The following is a 16394-nucleotide window of genomic DNA, read 5'->3' on the forward strand; positions in this document are numbered from 1 at the left end:
GGAGATTGGACATGGGAAGAATCAGGAAGGAAAAGGAAGGGCATGTCATTAGAGGGGGATGTTCTCTGAAGTCCAGCTCCTCCCAGCCTCCCTACTCACCTGAATTGAAAGGAGCTAAGTTGCCCAGCGGGGGCTGAGCCAGAGCTGGACCAGACAAGAGGACCGGGGCCAGGCGAGGCAAGGTTGGGGCAGCCCCGAGGGGCACGGAGGCAGGTGTGGTCGCAGGTGGGGCCTTGGGAGCTGGGGGAGCCTCAGGTGCCGGGGCCAAGTCGTAGCACTTGCTTTCACTCTTCAGCTGGGCTCGGACTGCCTCCTTGAGCTTGGCCAGGTGCTGACGGGAAAAGAGATGGCCTCGGCAGGAGACATAGAAATCATACTTGACATCACAATAGGGGCAGTCAGTGCGCTGGGCTGCTAAGGGGCCCTCACTGCTGCCTCCAGTGCTCCCAGCGGCTGCCCCCTGTAGTTTGGCCTTCTTTTCCTTGGCACGAGCATTCTGGAACCAGACCTGGATGACTCTCTTGGGCAGCCCAATCTCCTCTCCCAGAACCTCACACTCCTGCATGGTAGGGGTGCGGTAAGCTTCATAGCAGGCTTTCATGATCTTCAGCTGCAGGCTGCTCATCTGGGTCCTGTAGCGCCGCTGCCCCATTCCGTCTGGAACACCAGTCCCACCTCCAGGTCCCCCACTGGTCCCTCCAGCCCCAGGGGATTCTGGTTCAGCTAGGCTGGAAGCAGATGAATCACTCAGATCTCCTGCAGACAGACTGCAAGCCTCACTCTCTGGAGAAGCTTTAGGTGGTTCCTCCGGGCCCTCTTCCTCACTGGGTGGAGGGGGAGGTGGGAGAGGTAGAGGTGGCTCTGGTGTTAGGGTGGTGGCCTCTTTCCCAGGTGGTAGGAAAGGCAGGGGCCCAGAAGCAAGGGTGGCAGTGGGGTAGGGAAAAGCAGGTGCTTCCCTCTTTGGGGCCTCCCTTCCAGTGCCATCATCTACCTTGCCTAATAAGAGGTTTAACTTGGGCAAGGATGCAGGGGTGGCTGTGGCAGGCGGTTTCACTGCTGGACTAGGCACTCCCCCAGGGGTGCTTCGAAACTGGCCTTTCCTCTCCCGGGCCCTGGTATTCTGGAACCAGACCTGTACCACTCGCTTTTTGAGCCCCACCTCCTCGGAGATGCAGTCGAGCATCTTGCGTGTTGGGTTGGAATCCTGCATGTACCAACGGTACAGGATCTCAAGCTGCTCAGGCAAGATGGTGGTACGCAGGCGCTTGTCCCTGGGGGGCTCGCCCTCCCCTCCTCCCCCTGCTTCACTGCCTGTGGGGGACAAGCTGCCGTCCTCATGCTTCCGTTTGAGAGGTGGCCCTGGCATTGGTGAGGTGGCTGCCACCAGGGGGTTTCTTTCCCCAAACACCAGCAAGGGCAGATCTAGGAGTTGGGGAGGAGCACTGGGCTGCAGAGATGGCAGGAAATGTAGTCGGCGGTGACTGGTCAGGAGGTCCTGACTGGAGAAAGAAATGGCACACTGGTCACAGGTGTGGGCTGGGGAAGGTGATGGAGTAGCCTTCTCTTCAGACTCTTTGCCTCCTGCCTTTGTTGCCTCTGCTTGGCTCAGCTCCTCCCCATCTGGAGGCTCTGGTAATGGACCCTCAGGCCCTGCAGGGGGTTCAAGGCCCTGTTCCTCCTCTACTTCTTCTTCCACCTCTTCCTCCTCTTCCCCTCTCTCTGCCTCTTCCTCCTCCTCTTCAGGGGTCTGGTCATCATAGCACTTCTTGAGGTGGCGCACCAACTCAAAAACACAGGAGAAAGTGGCGTGGCAACGCCTGCAGCCGGAGGCTCCCCCAGTGCCTCCTCCAGTTGGCATGGACCCACCCTCACAGGCATTTTTGCGTGCTTTCTGGCGGGCATTCTGGAACCACACCACCACCACACGGCTAGCGAGACCCAACAGACTTGCGAGTCGCTCCACCTCTCCGTCTTTGGGGTAGGCACTAGTCTCAAAGAAAGACTGCAGGGCTTGGGTCTGGAACTCTGTGAACTTGGTTCTGGAGAACCGGCGGCCGGCAGGCACCAGGGGAGGAAGATTCCCTCTGGAGCTTTCTTCCTCCTCTATGGGCCAGTGTCCCCCTGCTTGACTTCGCTCTTCAGGGGCATGGGTCCCCCCTGCCTCAGGCTCTGGGACCAGGAAGGGTGGGCCCAGATGGGGAGCAGGTGAATCCAGAGACCCATCAGGAGGTTTGGGGGGCTCTGCAAGGGGCGGGTATAGGCTGTCATAGCTCTTTCGAAACTGAGCAGCATAACGGCTCAGAGCTTCAAAGGGCAGAAAGCGGCGGTGGACATGTTCCTCATGTGTCTTGAGGATAAGCATATTGGAGAAGAGTTTCCCACAGGCCCCACAGGCCAGCTTGTCCCCACCCCCGAGGGCCTCAGGTGGGGGTGGGGTAGGGGGAGGGGGCACAGCTTGCTTCCCTTCATTGTACTGGATCACCAGCTCAAAGCCAAAGTTTTCTAGAAGGGCTTTGGCTGCAGTGCGGGCAGCCTCGTTGGGCAATGGGTGGGGGGGTGAGGAAGGCCCTGCCTCATTGCCCTCTTTGGCCATGGGGGGCCGCTCCCACTCCCGCTCAGCCAGCTCAGCCTTGGGAGGTGGGGGTGGAGGAGGAGGGGTGGCAGCTGGCAGGGACAGCACAGGTGCAGGCCCAGCTAGTGTCAGCTTGGGCCCCACCTTGAGATCATGGAGGTAGAAGGGCAGGAGCAGCTGCTGCTGCTGGAGCTTAAGCAGTGATTCGGGCACCAGAGGGAAGGGGGGCAGGACTGGTGGGGTGAAGAGAGGGGCTGGGAATCGATGCAGGTCCAAGGGAGGTGGGGGAGGGGACAGGAAAGGCAATCCAGATATGAAGCCACTGGGGTCAGGGCCCTTCTTCTCAGTGCCCACCTCCCCCTCTGTCTCGCCTTCCTTGGGCTCTTCTTGGCTGCGTTCTGGCCCTTCAATCTTGGAATCAGTCTTGGTTCCCCGAGAGCGAGTCTGATGCAGAACTGACCGCATATGGATCTCCAGGGTGGAGCTCTGGTTGTAGGAGACTCGGCAGACTGTACACTTAAAGGGCTTGTCTGTGGCAGCAGTGGTGGTAGGTGGGGCACCAGCCTCTCCCCGGGCAGGGGCAGAGGGGTCAATGGCAGCCTTCTTCATCTTATGCAGGTGGGAGACAGAATTATAATGAACCAATAGAATATTCTTCTGGGTGAAGGACTCCTTACACACAGTGCACTTATAGGGTCGGGCAGGGTCCAGAAACTTGTCCAGGGCAAAGTTGGTGGTTTTCCGATAGGTCAGAGGGTGGCGAGAGTCAGCTGGAGCTGGCTCTGCAGAGCGGAGCTCCCCAGTGGTCCCTTCTTCCTCCTCAGCCATGGTAGGCAGAGGAGCTATGTCTTCAGCTTGCGCATCAGGCTGAGAGACTGGAGATGGGGCTGGAGAAGGGGGTTGACCAGGACTTCCCAAGGGTTTGTCTGGGGCCTCAACTGAGGCCAAGCGAGGCTCAGGAAGAGGATCTGGACTGGCTTCTGGGGTCAGGTTAGGGCCTTCTAGGGGAGAGAGAAGAAGGTACAATAAGCAGGGAACTTCGTTTAAGCCAGACCCCACCCACTCAATACCAGGGCAGTTGACCTTGGCCTCAGTCATCTTCAGATGGCCCACGGAGTCCCCTTTCCTGGTACCTTGGGAGGTTTGCTGTTCCATTCCCTACCTGCTGTCTGGTCTCTGCTGGGTGTAGGCTCTGGCCCATGAGTTGGGGGTTCTTGGCCATCGTCCAGAGGGCTTAATGTGGGTCCAGACAGCACTTTGGTTGTAAATGTCATTTCTACAGTTGTAGCCTGCAATGGGAAAAAGCCTAGTGGCTTCACCACTACCCGCCACTGCCCCTACGCCACTCCTGACCCATCTGCCCTACACCTGTACCTGTGCCGAGATCCCTTTCCACAGATCCAGCCTCCTGTCTGGACAAACCTCCCACCTAATTGCTGCTTTTGCTACAGATGAGAGAGCCTGGGCTGCTGCCTCTCTTATCTGGCTTCTTTCCCCAAGCCGGAAGTCATCGTTCTGGCAGGCTGGTGCCTGCTGTTCAGCAACTCTTCTCAGGACTTAATGGAAGTGAAACAGAAGCCGAGTTTCCTCATCTCTGAGTAGAGGCAGCTAGACAAGCTCAGTTCTGAGTCTCCCTCTCTAAAATCCAACTTCAAACCCATGAAATGCTACCTTTGTCACCAACACATGCACTTGCCTGAATACTCCTGCCTCTTCCTCCCCTCCTGGACAGCCCTAACAAGACCTTGTCAGACCATCCTCAGCCAGCCAACACATGCACTTGCCTGAATGTTCCGTGCCCCCAGCACACGCACTTGCCTGAATACCCCTGCCTCTTCCTCCCCTCCTGCATAGCCATAATAAGGCCTCGTTGGACCATCCTCACCCAGCCTGTACTCACTACAAGCAGCAGCTTCTCAACGCACTCGGGCACCACGTTGTGAAGGTGGCTAAGGTGGAAGTGCAGGGCAGGCCGGCCCACCAGCTGTTCCTGGCACAGTGGGCATCTGTACTTGGGCTGCACCGCGTGCTGGGAGAGTGTATGAGCCCTCACCTGGCTGGACTCTGGGCTCAGGAAGCTGCAGTATGGACAGCAGTATACCTGGAGGGTACATATGGGCAGTGGAGGAAGTGTCAGGGAAGGATAGGATCCATCATCACATAGTCCTTTGGATGCAGCACTGGCACCTACTCCGTTTTTTTTTTTTTTTTTTTTTTTTTCCGAGATGGAGTATGGCTCTGTCACCCAGGCCAGAGTGCAGTGGCATGATCTCGGCTCACTGCAACATCCGCCTTCCAGGTTCAAGCAATTCTCCTGCCCTTAACCTCCCGAGCAGCTGGGATTACAGGCGTGTGCCACCATGCCCAGCTAATTTTTATATTTTTTTAGTAGAGACAGGGTTTTGCCACATTGGCCAGGCTGGTCTTGAACTCCTGACCCCAGGTGATCTACTCGTCTTGGCTTCCCAAAGTGCTGGGATTATAGGCGTGAGCCACCACGATTGGCCTCTCACTCCTAATTTAAGAGGAACTAGCCAGATAGGAAAGCATTACAGCAGACCCAGCCTCCAGCCACCGTCCTGAGAGCTGGCTCCTCCCCACTTTCCCTTGGACTGGGACAAAGGCCTAGCTTAGGCCGCTACCTTGTACTTCTTCTTTGTTTGGCCCTCTTCCACCATCCTGATTTCTCTGCCTTTCTTTGGTGTGTCTTTCCCAGTCTTTGCTGCCTGCCTCAACTCTCCAGCTAACAGATGGCTCTGTACCTACTGCCCCCACCTTGGGTTTAGTTTTCTTTTCTTATCTATCCTATCCTGCCTGTGTCTTCTCTGTGAAATGGTTCCATTTCCTCTGGGCATTTTCTGGACCCAGAAGCTCCTTGTCCCTGCCCACTCTGCCTCTGTGAACTGTCCCCTGAAGAGGGGCCCTACCTGTCTGCTCAGAAGCCAGCTCATCCTCCCTCAGGCTCAGCAGCTCCCACCTTATTTTCCATCTTTCTTTTTCCTTCTTCTTTTTCCTAATGTGAATAAACACCACAGCTTCCCGAGTGGCCCAGGAAAATTCTGACCCGGCCCTCTCAGCACATTCTTAGCCACACTTCCAGAGGGGTGAGGCTGCCAGAAGCTCTACCATCACCTGACTGCCAGACCTGCCCAGCCTGCATCCAGGCTGGCACCAGTGGCACAGGCCTGTGTGTCAGGGAGTGGATGACCATAAAGGAAGGGGATCTGGATGCTCATCTTAATGCGCCTAGCCCCTGGAGCAGACATCTGGAAGAGGTCTGTTGATGGGAGCCGGAGTTAGGAAGAAAAGATGCTGAGGACATAAGGCATTACTTCAGCTTGCAGTAATGCAGTAACACTGCGTATTGCAATAACAATAAATGTTACATATTGCGGTCCAGTTTGGAGAGCTGTGAGGCACAGGATGGCATCTCAAACCTGAGGCTGGGAATCCCCTTAGAACCAACTTTCAGGCCACAGAGCTGCCATTCCTGGGTGCTGCCTAGGTCTGAGTCCTGGGGATTTAGAGATTTGTGGCACATGCTGTCAGCGTGAATCATTTGGTTGGTGCCTCTACCCTTAGGAAGGGGGTGCCAGGACAGTTCCATCCAGGCTCAGGGCGTTTTGTAGGGTAGGAACACTGGTGTCTTGTTGTCTTTCTGCTCCGGAGGGATAAAGAGCTGGGCAGTAGCTGGTTGTTTGCTTTTGCCTTTCTCTTTTCATTTCTTTACTGCTTTCCTCCCCTGCTTCCAGCATGTACCCCCACTCTTTCCTACTCTCAGCACAATTCCTTTATTCATCTTTCCCTCAAGTTCCTGCTGTCTCCCTCCTATCATCTCCCTCTGTGCTTGACCCTGCTGGGCCAGCTCTGCCCCTCAAAGTGCTGAACATGTGGAACTGGACCTGGGTGGAATTTCTTAACTGTGCTATTCTGAGTGAAATAAGTCAAAGCATGACAAAATTAGGTCTGCCTTAGAATATGAGCAGATCTCAGTAAAGCCAGGCCCCCACTTCAGCTCTTCCCAGTTACCCCAGTTCTGACCGTGGTCTGGTTGGCACTGTCTCTGGAAGGGCCAGTCTTGTTTTCTGTCTCTTCTGAAGCTGAGGATGAAAGAAGAGGAGATTAAGGAACCCTGAGAGCCCTCAAGATGATTTGTAGCAGACAGCTTCCAGGGTAGGGAGTTGGGCACTAGGGAAAGGGCAGGAAACTCAGTAGATAGGTGAGGCTTGGCAAGGGCTGACTCCGGGTCAGTAGGATGGTCAGGTCTGAGTTCTCAAAAAGGGCAGAAGTGCCTAGCCTCTTGTGGCTCAGCCTCCCTTCCCCCTGATGAGCCCTTTCTTTAATCAGTTTTGCTCCTTGAGCACAGACATTGCTGGGCTCCTGGATTACTGCAAGGTCCCATGAGCATCTCAGAATGTAGGAGGTACTGGGGGGAAGGGAGGGAAAACAGACCAGAAGAACAACTCACCCAATTGTTCTGTCTTGTTCTGGGCATCTTTCTCAGGGGTGGGTGGCTCAGCTAAGGGGGTGACAGGAGCCTTCCCTGTGTAGGATGGGGGAGAGTCAGCTTAAAGAGGGGTGGCATCAGGGAATGGAGGACATAGGGCAGAGGAAGCAGGACAAGCAGCCAGTCAATGAAGGAGAAAATGGATGGATCAATCAGCAGGCAGGAGAGTATGAGAAGCCAACAAGAAACATCCACACAGAAGACAGAGGGAAAATTACAGTATTAGAACTGGTAGGGCCTAAGAGATCATTTTATGACAGTCCAGCTCCTATCCTTTTATAGAAGTCCAGCAGTAGACAGCAGAAACAAGATCAAACTCAGCTCCCTGTCTTAACTGACCCAGGAAGTGGGAAGCCCCAGAAATGTAGTGGGAGGGGCACTGAAGAAGGAAGCCTCAGTTGAATGGAAGCAGCTGCTGCAGTGAGCAGGAAGTGGCAGGTCTAGCTGGAAGAGGAGATTACCACTCAAGTAAGAATTGACAGATGTGTAGGAATTTATTTTCGGTGGCAGCCTAATTAAAGTGTTAAAGTTCCTTAACTCCATTCAGCCCTGCGCCAGGATCGTTAGCTATTGATCTGGGCCCCTCCGGCACTTAACTCCAGCCAGCATATTGGCAATTCAATTAGCACCAGTCAATGCTGCGTGTTCCTGGCTCCTGCTGCCCATGCCCTCGCCCTTGCCCACCACTGGCTCTACAAAGCCCGATGCCCATGCCCACCTCTGGCAGCGCCTTCCAGGCTCTTCTCCTGCACCCTGTGGATCAATGGTGCCTGGATGGCTGTTCCCGGCCTCTGCTGGTACAACCTCAACTGCCTAAGGGTGACTCTAAGCCCAGCCCTAGGGCTGAAGACCTCCTAGGAGACAGGAAGAGGCTGGGAAGCTTGTCAGGGGCCTGTTCTCATCCCTGCTGCCTTTGGATCATGCCCACAGCTCCTATCTCCTTCCAAGATGCGCGGGCCCAGCACAAAACAGGTTATCTCTCCTTCCTGCCCAGCTCCAGCCTGCCACCCTTCAGCATTACTAGGACAGTAGTCACTACTCAGAATCACTAGGTGGTTCCTCTTCACCCCCTCCCAGCAAAGCCGCTGCCCTTCTTTGCCCTTCTACTCAAGGTAGCCTCCATGGTGCCTGACATGCTCATTCTGTCTTATCCCTTCACAGCTTCTTCCCATTTGCTATAGGTGGCCCACAGGCCCACTTCTCAAACTTCCTTGTATCCCTAATTCTGCAGCCCCCGTGCTCCCCACATCCTGCTGCCCTCCCTGCCCAGCTCTTATTCTCCAGTCCCCTCTTCCTCACCGGGAGTCCGGAGCTGCCCGTGGCTGAAGCTTAGGATGCTCTGAAGAGCTGCGAGTCCTTCCTCAGCAGCTGGGCCATTCTGTAGCAGCTGCAGACGCCTCTGGGCCTGGGCATCACGGTGGGCAGGTGCGCGCAGGTGTTGCAGCACAGCCAAGCGGGAGGGTGTCTCCCACGCACACAACAGGCAGTGGTATAGCCCCAGCTCTGCCCCTGCCTCTGCTCCCTCCATTTCCAGCAGAAACTAGAATCATGGGAAGATCCTGGCTCAGACCCAGAAGGGACATGCCAGATCTCAGGGGACTTTCTTTTTTTTTTTCCCAGAGAGTCTTGCCCTGTTGCCCAGGCTGGAATGCAATGGCACAATCTCTGCTCACTGCAACCTCTGCCTCCCGGGTTCAGTGATTCTCATGCCTCAGCCTCCCAAGTAACTGGGATTACAGGCATGGGCACCACACCCAGCTAATTTTTGTATTTTTAGTAGAGATGAGGGTTCACCATGTTGGCCAGGCTGATCTCGAACTCCTGACTTCAAGTGATTCTCCTGCCTCAGCCTCCCAAAGTGCCAGGACTACAGGCGTGAGGCACCACACGTAGCCTCAGGGGACTTCTTGCCTCCCCTAAGGGAGACTGACTAGCAGCAGCCCCCTCCCCACCCCTCACTTCCTCCTCCTGAACCCCCCCGCCTTTCCCTCCTGTGACCACCTACTTATTATTGCTTGCTCTCCCCAACCCTTTCTCTTTCTCCTACCACTCCTGGACTCCCTCCCAGCATGCAAATGGAGTCTGGTTCCATCCTCTTGAACCTCTGGTGACATGACAAACTGAGCTGACACCACCCCTCCCTCCAGGGCCAAACACTAGAACAGCTGAATAAAGTCTGTTTCACTTGTCAGAGTCTGCTCTTCTTTGGTCTCTTTCTCCATATCTGTCACTTTGTTACCCTGGTACATACTTTGTTACGTGGTGCATACTTTCCTTTTTCTCCATTTGTCACCCAGGGTTTTCCTATCACTTTCTTATTCTGCATCTCCTCCCTCCGTCCCCATTCCCTTCTCCTCTTCCGATGGCCCTTTCTGACCCAGCCTCACCTTGTATATTTGGCTGTTTTCTTCGTGGGCTGCACCCCTGGCATGCAGCTGCATCTTCTCCTTGCTGTTGGACTCAAAGTCACAGATGTTGCAGCGCAGGTGCAGCGGAGAGACAGACCCATAAGGAGCCCCATCTCCCAGGGACACTGGGGAAGGGGTGCTCATGGCCCCACCCCCCTCCCGCAGGTGGGCTGCCAGCTGGTACTTCTGAGCATGTTTGTCAGTCTTGAGGTGGAGTTGGAAGTTGGCCTTGAGCTGGGTGCCATAGCAGCAAAGCTTGCAGCGGTGGGTGTCACCAGCCACCTCCTTCCATTCAGCTTCCGGGAGGCTCCGGCCTATGCTGCAGTGGTAGAGCAGCAGCTCCAGGTTGTCTGTGCTGAAGACCTGGCACACTAGGCAGCGAAACACCTTCAGGGACGGGCTATCATCTGGGGGTGGTGAGGTGGGCAGGCTGTCGGATGAGGAACCCAGAAGCTGACTTGGAGGCAGGTGGGCGTCAGGGGATAGGCTTCCAGGGGCTAGAGGACAGAGACAGATTAGTGGCCCAAGAAAGAAATGGGGCAGGGTGGGTTCACTATGTGGGGAGGTGGGTTAATGAGTAGGATAGTGCTCAGAGGGACTTACGGTTACCTAAGTTGGGAGTTGGTCCTTGGGAGAAAGCAAGGAGTAGAGTTTGGCCCTGGGGAGGAGAGAAGAGGGAAGAAGCACAGAAGCTTACCGGGTGTGGGGAACTTGCGGGCAGGTGCTCCAAGGTGGTGGAAACCATTGAGAAGCAGCTGGGCTTCCAGGGGCTTGTCTGGCCTCAGCCCTGGGCCAGGCAAGGGAGTCTGAGGCTGCCCTAGGGCCTGGGGCCCAAAGTACTGGAAGAGTTCAGGGTGGGTAGTGGGGGTAGCGCCTGGTGGGGGAGGAGGGCCTGGCCCCATCAATCCAGGTGGCAGGCCCAGCGGCAGCCCCTGGTGCAGCATTAGGACATTCTGCATGTGCTTCTCAGAGGTCATATGGATGCGCAGGTTGCGGGAGATGTTCGTCTCGTAGCTGCACACCTTGCACTGCCAGGATGATTTGGTCTTAGGCTCTTTGTCTCCCGTGGAGGGTGTGAGTGATGCCTCTGGTGGACTTCCCTGCCCACCAGGGCCCGCCTGGAAGCCCTGCAGGTTGGCCAGGTGCTTGTCAGACTGCATATGGATGCTGAGGTTGCCTTTGGTGGTGGTAGAGTAGTTGCAGACATCGCAGCGGTAGGGTTTGTAGCCACAGTTGTAGCTCTCTCCACGAGCAAGGCGGGGGTGGGCGCCCCCAGCACTGCAGTAGCTGCAGTGACTGTTGCTCTCAGGGTGCTTCTCTCGCATGTGCACATCCAGGGTCTGCTGGTACTTGTAGTGCCAGTTGCACTTGGGACACTTGAGTGTCTTGCAGGAGTTGCGTGAGTGGAGCAGGGACATGTGGCTAGACAGGCTGAGGCCCTGGAAGGCTGCAGGGGCTGGGGTGTAGTCATCAGCTAGGCGATAGGGCTGGGGTGGGTCACTGGGGTCTTCGGGGGAGCCCACTGGGGCAGGGAGAGTGCCCCCCTCCTTGGAGGTGGGTGAGCTTTGGTTGAGTGGGGGGCAGAGCCCTCCATCCTCTTCTTGCCCCTCAGGGAACCAATCTGGCCCTGCCTCGCCTGCTGCTACTGGCGATTCTTTGGCTTGGGTTGGGCTGGGGTCCCAGGTGGCTGTGGATGGAGAGGGTGGGCTCAGGGCCATGACTTCTTCATCCAGGAGGACAAGGGCCTGGACTTCTGCCTCAGGGGGGCTATCCTCCGTCTGGGCCACATTCGCCTCCATGTTCACTGTGCTGCTATTGTCAAGGGGTATGTCGGAAGAGGGGCGAGCAGGGAGTTTTGGTTCCAGAAAGCTTATGAGGGCCTCGCAGCCTTCATCCCCCTCCTGGAGCACAGCTGGGCTATCTGACAGGCCCTGATATTGGGCAGGGGTTAACTTCACCCCATGAGACTGTGTGTGACCCATAAAGGCCTGGGGCTTGCTGAAACCCAGGCGGCACAGAAGGCAGAGCCAGAAGACTGCCACGTGGTTGACCCCGCTGTTCCCCATGGGGCCATCTTTGGGATCTCCGGGTGGATTTGGAGCCAGCTGATAGCTCCAGAAAGCTCCATGCCTTTCCTCACAGGCAGCCGGAGATGGTGCTGAGGTATCATGGGACAGAATTTGGTCAGAAGAGCTAAAGCCTTGGATTGGGTCAAAGCCATGTTGGATGTGAAGGGCAGTGAGGTGTGAAGGGGGTGGGTAGGCAAGGAAGGGAAGACTGGGCTCTTCCTTGATGCCCACCTCACCCCAGGGGAAGCCCTTTGGTAACAGGAGTTCACTGTCACCTGGTAGGGACAGCTTGGCCACTAGGTAGGCCTCACCTCCAGCTGTGAAGAATAAGTGGTTGCTCAGGTCCATGGGAGGGAGCCCTTCTTCTTCCTCCTCCTGCTCCTTGTCCTTTTCCACCCCTGGGTCATTTGGTGGGAAGTGACCACAGTCAGGCCCTTCCTGGGGCTCCCCAATCTCCTTTGGTGGGATGAGGCCACAGCCTGACTCCAGGGGCTGTCCCCCTGGCTCTGAGTACCTCATGTTCTCAGAGGTGGAGGGGGCAGCAGGGGGATCTTTGGTGACAGGATCAGAGGTGATGCTGGAGGAGGAGGTGTCCAAAGGCGGGGATGGGCCATTGTGCCCAGGGGAGGGGGTGGTACCAGTGGTAGAGGCTGAGTTAAGGGTGGCCATGGTAGACGGAGGAGTGCTGGGGGCTCATGTCAGCGTGACAACCAGTACCCTGTAGGGAGACAAGGAGAGAGCAGTGCTGTGAGGCTGCAGAGACCCCAGCTGGGCAGCTAGATCTCTGGATACTCCTGCCCCATCCTCTTCCCTGAACACCAGACTTAGACACCACTTTGCTAACCTGAAATTTCACTTAGTGTCTAATAGGCTTCAAAATATAATATGTCAAATATCAGAACTCTTCATTTTATTTATTTTATTTTATTTTATTAATTAAATTTTTTTTTTTTTGAGATGGAGTTTTGTTCTTGTTGCCCAGGCTGGAGTGCAATGGCGTGATCTCGGCTCACCGCAACCTCCGCCTCCTGGGTTCTCCTGCCTCAGCCTCCTAAGTAGCTGGGATTATAGGCATGCGCCACCACACCTGACTAATTTTGTAGTTTTAGTAGAGACAGGGTTTCTCCATGTTGGTCAGGCTGGTCTCTAACTCCTGACCTCAAGTGATCCGCCTGCTTCGGCCTCTCAAAGTGCTGGGATTATAGGTGTGAGCCACCGCGCCCAGCCTAGAACTCTTTATTTATCCCCTGAACCTGCTCCTCCCCATCTTTCCTATCTCAGAAGTTGGTACCAACATTTATCCAGTTGCTTAGGCTAAAAACCCAAAGTTTTATCTTGCCCTCACCCACTGGACATACCCAATTCAACAGCAACCTCTAAAACATGTCAGTCCCTCCATTTATCTCCTTCACTAACACCATCCTGGGGCCCGCTGAAATCCGGGCAGCACAGATGGCAGGCCATTATTATCTCTTTCCTGGACTAACACAACAGACACCACACTGGCCTCCCACTTCCACTACTGCCCGCTACAGTGTATTTTCTCTCCATCCAGCAATCAGAATGGAGGCTTTAGTTCTTGCTCTAACTTTAGCACAGAAAACAATGCCTGCCACAGTCAGTGTCTTTTGAATGGCAGAATTCTAGGAAAGACCCTCAGATTTTCCATACCCTGACGAGGTAAATTCCCTAAGTCTTGCCAGAGATAGGGCATAATTGATTTCCCCTGGCATGCAGGCACTGTGCTTCTCTCCAATGCCTTCCAGATCCATCTCTGGTCACAGCATGTGGAACAGATGGGAGCTTCTCTGGTCAGCTGAAAGATAACAACTAGTCTGTTGCCTCCTCTTCCTCCCGAAAGAGGTAACAAATAATAAGTAATAGTAATAATATTACTAATAGTTATGAAGGTACTTATACCATGGTCCTGGCACTGTTAAATGCTTTATGTTAATCATCTCATTTACTCTCACAGCAACCTTATTTTACAGATGGGGCATCCAAGAAACAGAGAGGTTAAGTGAGCTACTGAGGATCACACAGCTCCAAGATGGTGAAACTAGAAATGGACTGATGGGGCACTGAGTAAACCCCAAAGTTGTGGTCTAGACTTCTCCACCCAGCTAGACTGTCCCTTGGACACAATACAGGCAAAATGAGACTCCAAAGGACTAGAAATGAGGATTCCAGGCTGGGCGTGGTGGCTCACATCTGTAATCCCAGCACTTTGGGAGGCCGAGGCAGGCAGATCACCTGAGGTCAGGAGTTGGAGACCAGCCTGGCCAACATGGTGAAACCCTGTCTCTACTAAAAATACAAAAAAAAAGTTGGGTGTGGTGGCACATGCCTGTAATCCCAGCTACTCAGGAGGCTGAGGCAGGAGAGTGGCTTGAAACTGGGAGGCAAAGGTTGTGGTGAGCCGGGACCACGCCATTGTACTTGAGCCTGGGCAACAAGAACGAAACTCCATCTCACCAAAAAAAAAAAAAAAAAAAAAAAAAAAAAGAAATGAGGATTCCTGGGCTCCCTCCAGCTGACAGAAGCGCCAAGGCTCCCATCCTTTTTTTTTTTTTTCCCCCTTCTAAATCAGGAACCTCCCGCTCAAACTCACCAATTCCCATGCCTCTCCATCCTATACTTCCCCCAAGGTCCCAATTGGCTCATCTACATCCTCTCTAGCTCTTGTATTAGCAGATCTCTAGTGATTAATCTGGTAGTGCTGCAGGCCAGAGTGCTTCACGTAAGGGGCGAGGGGCATGGCCTCTCTTTTCTTGGGCTACCTCTAATCCTCACCTCCAGAGTTTTTGATTTGGAATAGGTCCTCAGTCTAGCCCCAACCAACCTGAAGGCCCCATTCTTGCTTCCCTCCTCCTCCTGGGGGTCTAGCCAGGCGTGAAGTCAGAGCCATTAAGGAACGCTGAGTGGGGTGGGATTAGCATGCTAATGAAAATGCAAATCAGCACCTGGGAAAGGGGTGGAAGGGATGGGGAGGTCAGGGGAGTTGGAGAACCAAAAGGGAAGTGAAGGAATTGGACTGAGGGGAGCTGATTTCTAGATAACCAGAAAGCAGAAGCCCTCAAGTTGAGGGAGAAAGGTATTCCTCCTACAGAATCCATCATGGGGGAGAGAGGTAAGGGTGCTGGTTTGTGAGGGTCTGTTATTCCATTGCCACCCACAGGTGGGCCACACCGCCCTTCCACTACCCCACCTGGTGGGAATAACTGACTCTGGGCAAGAGGCCCTGTCCTGGGCCCTGCCGCCAAGAGCTGCACACAGATGGGTGCTCTCTCCCAGCCGGCCCAAGCGCTAGAGTTCACCCTCCCTACGCCTACCAGCTGCTTCCTGGCTCCTGACTCACCATGCTCGATCACAGCTCAGAGTAGGGCTAGGCAGACCTAAGCCCCAAATCCTGCAGTAACTCCCAGATCCTCTCTCAAAAGCATCTATTTCCTAGAAATGGAAAAAGACATAGCTGATTCCTAGCTAGAAACCAAAGGAGCTTAGCTTTTGGCTAGCTTGTAGGTGAGACTCTGATCGGCCGAGGGTAGGTTGGCAGCTATTTAAAATTGCAAATGTCTTCCCCACCTCCCAACCTAACCCTCCTCCTCTTTAGGAAAGAATTTCAATTGCAAATATATCTCTGCCTTAGTACATCCTCCCCCAACCCCAACTTCCCCTCCGCCTTCTTGGAGCTTCTCCCATCACCCACTATTTATTACAAACCTTTAGCTGCTGCAATTATTTTTTCACTTTTTTTCCCCTCATTGCATTTTTACTCCTCCATCTTTCCTTCCTTCCCTCTTTGAATTGCTACGTCCTTTTCTTTGCCCTTTCTACCTTGAACTGGAGACAGCGCAGAAATGGACAGGCCTGAGTCATCCCCCTCCTGCCACCCCCAAGACCAAGATTCTTGCTCATTCTCAGACCCATCGCCATTCTTCCCTTTAGTTCCTGGCTTTCCTTAAGGGCATCCTCTATCCCTGCGGACACATCTCAGGTGTGGGTAAAGCGACAAGGCGACTGCTGAAAGGCCCTGATGTTGCTGCCTCTGAAGGAGGCAAGAGGAGGAAGAAGGAAGAGGGTGGATCTGGTGTAGGGTGGAGGTTGGGGATAGTCCAGGAAAGACCTGGGTAGAGGCAAGGGCTGGGGGCCTCTGTGAAGGAGAGGGGTTAGGGGAGACAGAGCAGGCAGTGGCGGCGGTGTGATTAGAGAGGAGATTGATGTGAAGGGGCGCCACAGACGGCAGAGAGAGTCAATAAAACGAGAGGATCACATTAGAGGCGACAGAGAGAGCTTTAAATTACAAGGCTGCTGCCACTGAGGGGGATGGGAGGAGGGAGGCCTGGAGCCATGGGAGGGTGGAGAGTTCTGAGGGTGTAGTCATCCCCTGAGATGAATCTTGCAGCTCCAAAATGTCCCTTAGTCTCCAGAGTTCCCTGCTGCCCCTTCATTCTACCCTCCTCCCCTAATGCACTATTTCCTCACAAGGCTGAAGAGGGGAGGAAGGTGAAGATGAAGAGAAAGGTGTGGAGAAATAGAAGACATTTTTTCCTTTTGGTATTGCCCTCTTCCTCCGTCGAGACCCAGGCCTCTATTTACTTCTCAGGATGAGAAAGGAAGGTTGGAAGTGCTACTTTCAAGGCTCAGTTTGGGAGTTAATGCCCTATAAACAAAAAAATATACACAGTCATAATTGCTGAGCTGCAAATATTCTTCCATGGGAGGTGGGAAGATACACATTAGGACCCAGAAAGCTACTGAGAGAGAAATGTGATGAGACAGAGATAAGAGGCTCAGATGTAAAGTTGCAGAAACACAGGTGGAAAGCTGAAAAGGCA

General features: G+C 54.4%; 2 protein-coding genes across 12 annotated transcripts in view; one reads left to right on the forward strand and one right to left on the reverse strand.

The window, feature by feature from the left end:
• THTPA (thiamine triphosphatase) overlaps positions 1-16394 on the forward strand; it is a 47199-nt gene that overhangs the window by 9976 nt on the left and 20829 nt on the right. The window lies entirely within an intron of this gene.
• ZFHX2 (zinc finger homeobox 2) overlaps positions 1-16394 on the reverse strand; it is a 31532-nt gene that overhangs the window by 2174 nt on the left and 12964 nt on the right. For 2 of the 4 annotated variants that reach the window (XM_005560899.4, XM_045396207.3), the window contains exons 2-9: positions 10185-12274; positions 9467-9984; positions 8379-8619; positions 7041-7115; positions 6614-6672; positions 4473-4673; positions 3735-3861; positions 100-3573 (exon numbers count right to left, since the gene is read on the reverse strand). In XM_005560899.4, the coding sequence (XP_005560956.3) occupies positions 100-3573; positions 3735-3861; positions 4473-4673; positions 6614-6672; positions 7041-7115; positions 8379-8619; positions 9467-9984; positions 10185-12225 (6736 nt within the window). In that variant the 5' untranslated portion in view covers positions 12226-12274. Of the gene's footprint in view, positions 1-99; positions 3574-3734; positions 3862-4472; positions 4674-6613; positions 6673-7040; positions 7116-8378; positions 8620-9466; positions 9985-10184; positions 12275-14398; positions 14520-14914; positions 15007-16394 lie in introns of those variants that run through there. The other 2 variants (XM_015453591.4, XM_065548650.2) reach the window with 2 other exon arrangements.

The sequence above is a fragment of the Macaca fascicularis genome, chromosome 7, assembly GCF_037993035.2.
Source record: "Macaca fascicularis isolate 582-1 chromosome 7, T2T-MFA8v1.1".
NCBI classification, from domain to species: Eukaryota; Metazoa; Chordata; class Mammalia; order Primates; family Cercopithecidae; genus Macaca; species Macaca fascicularis.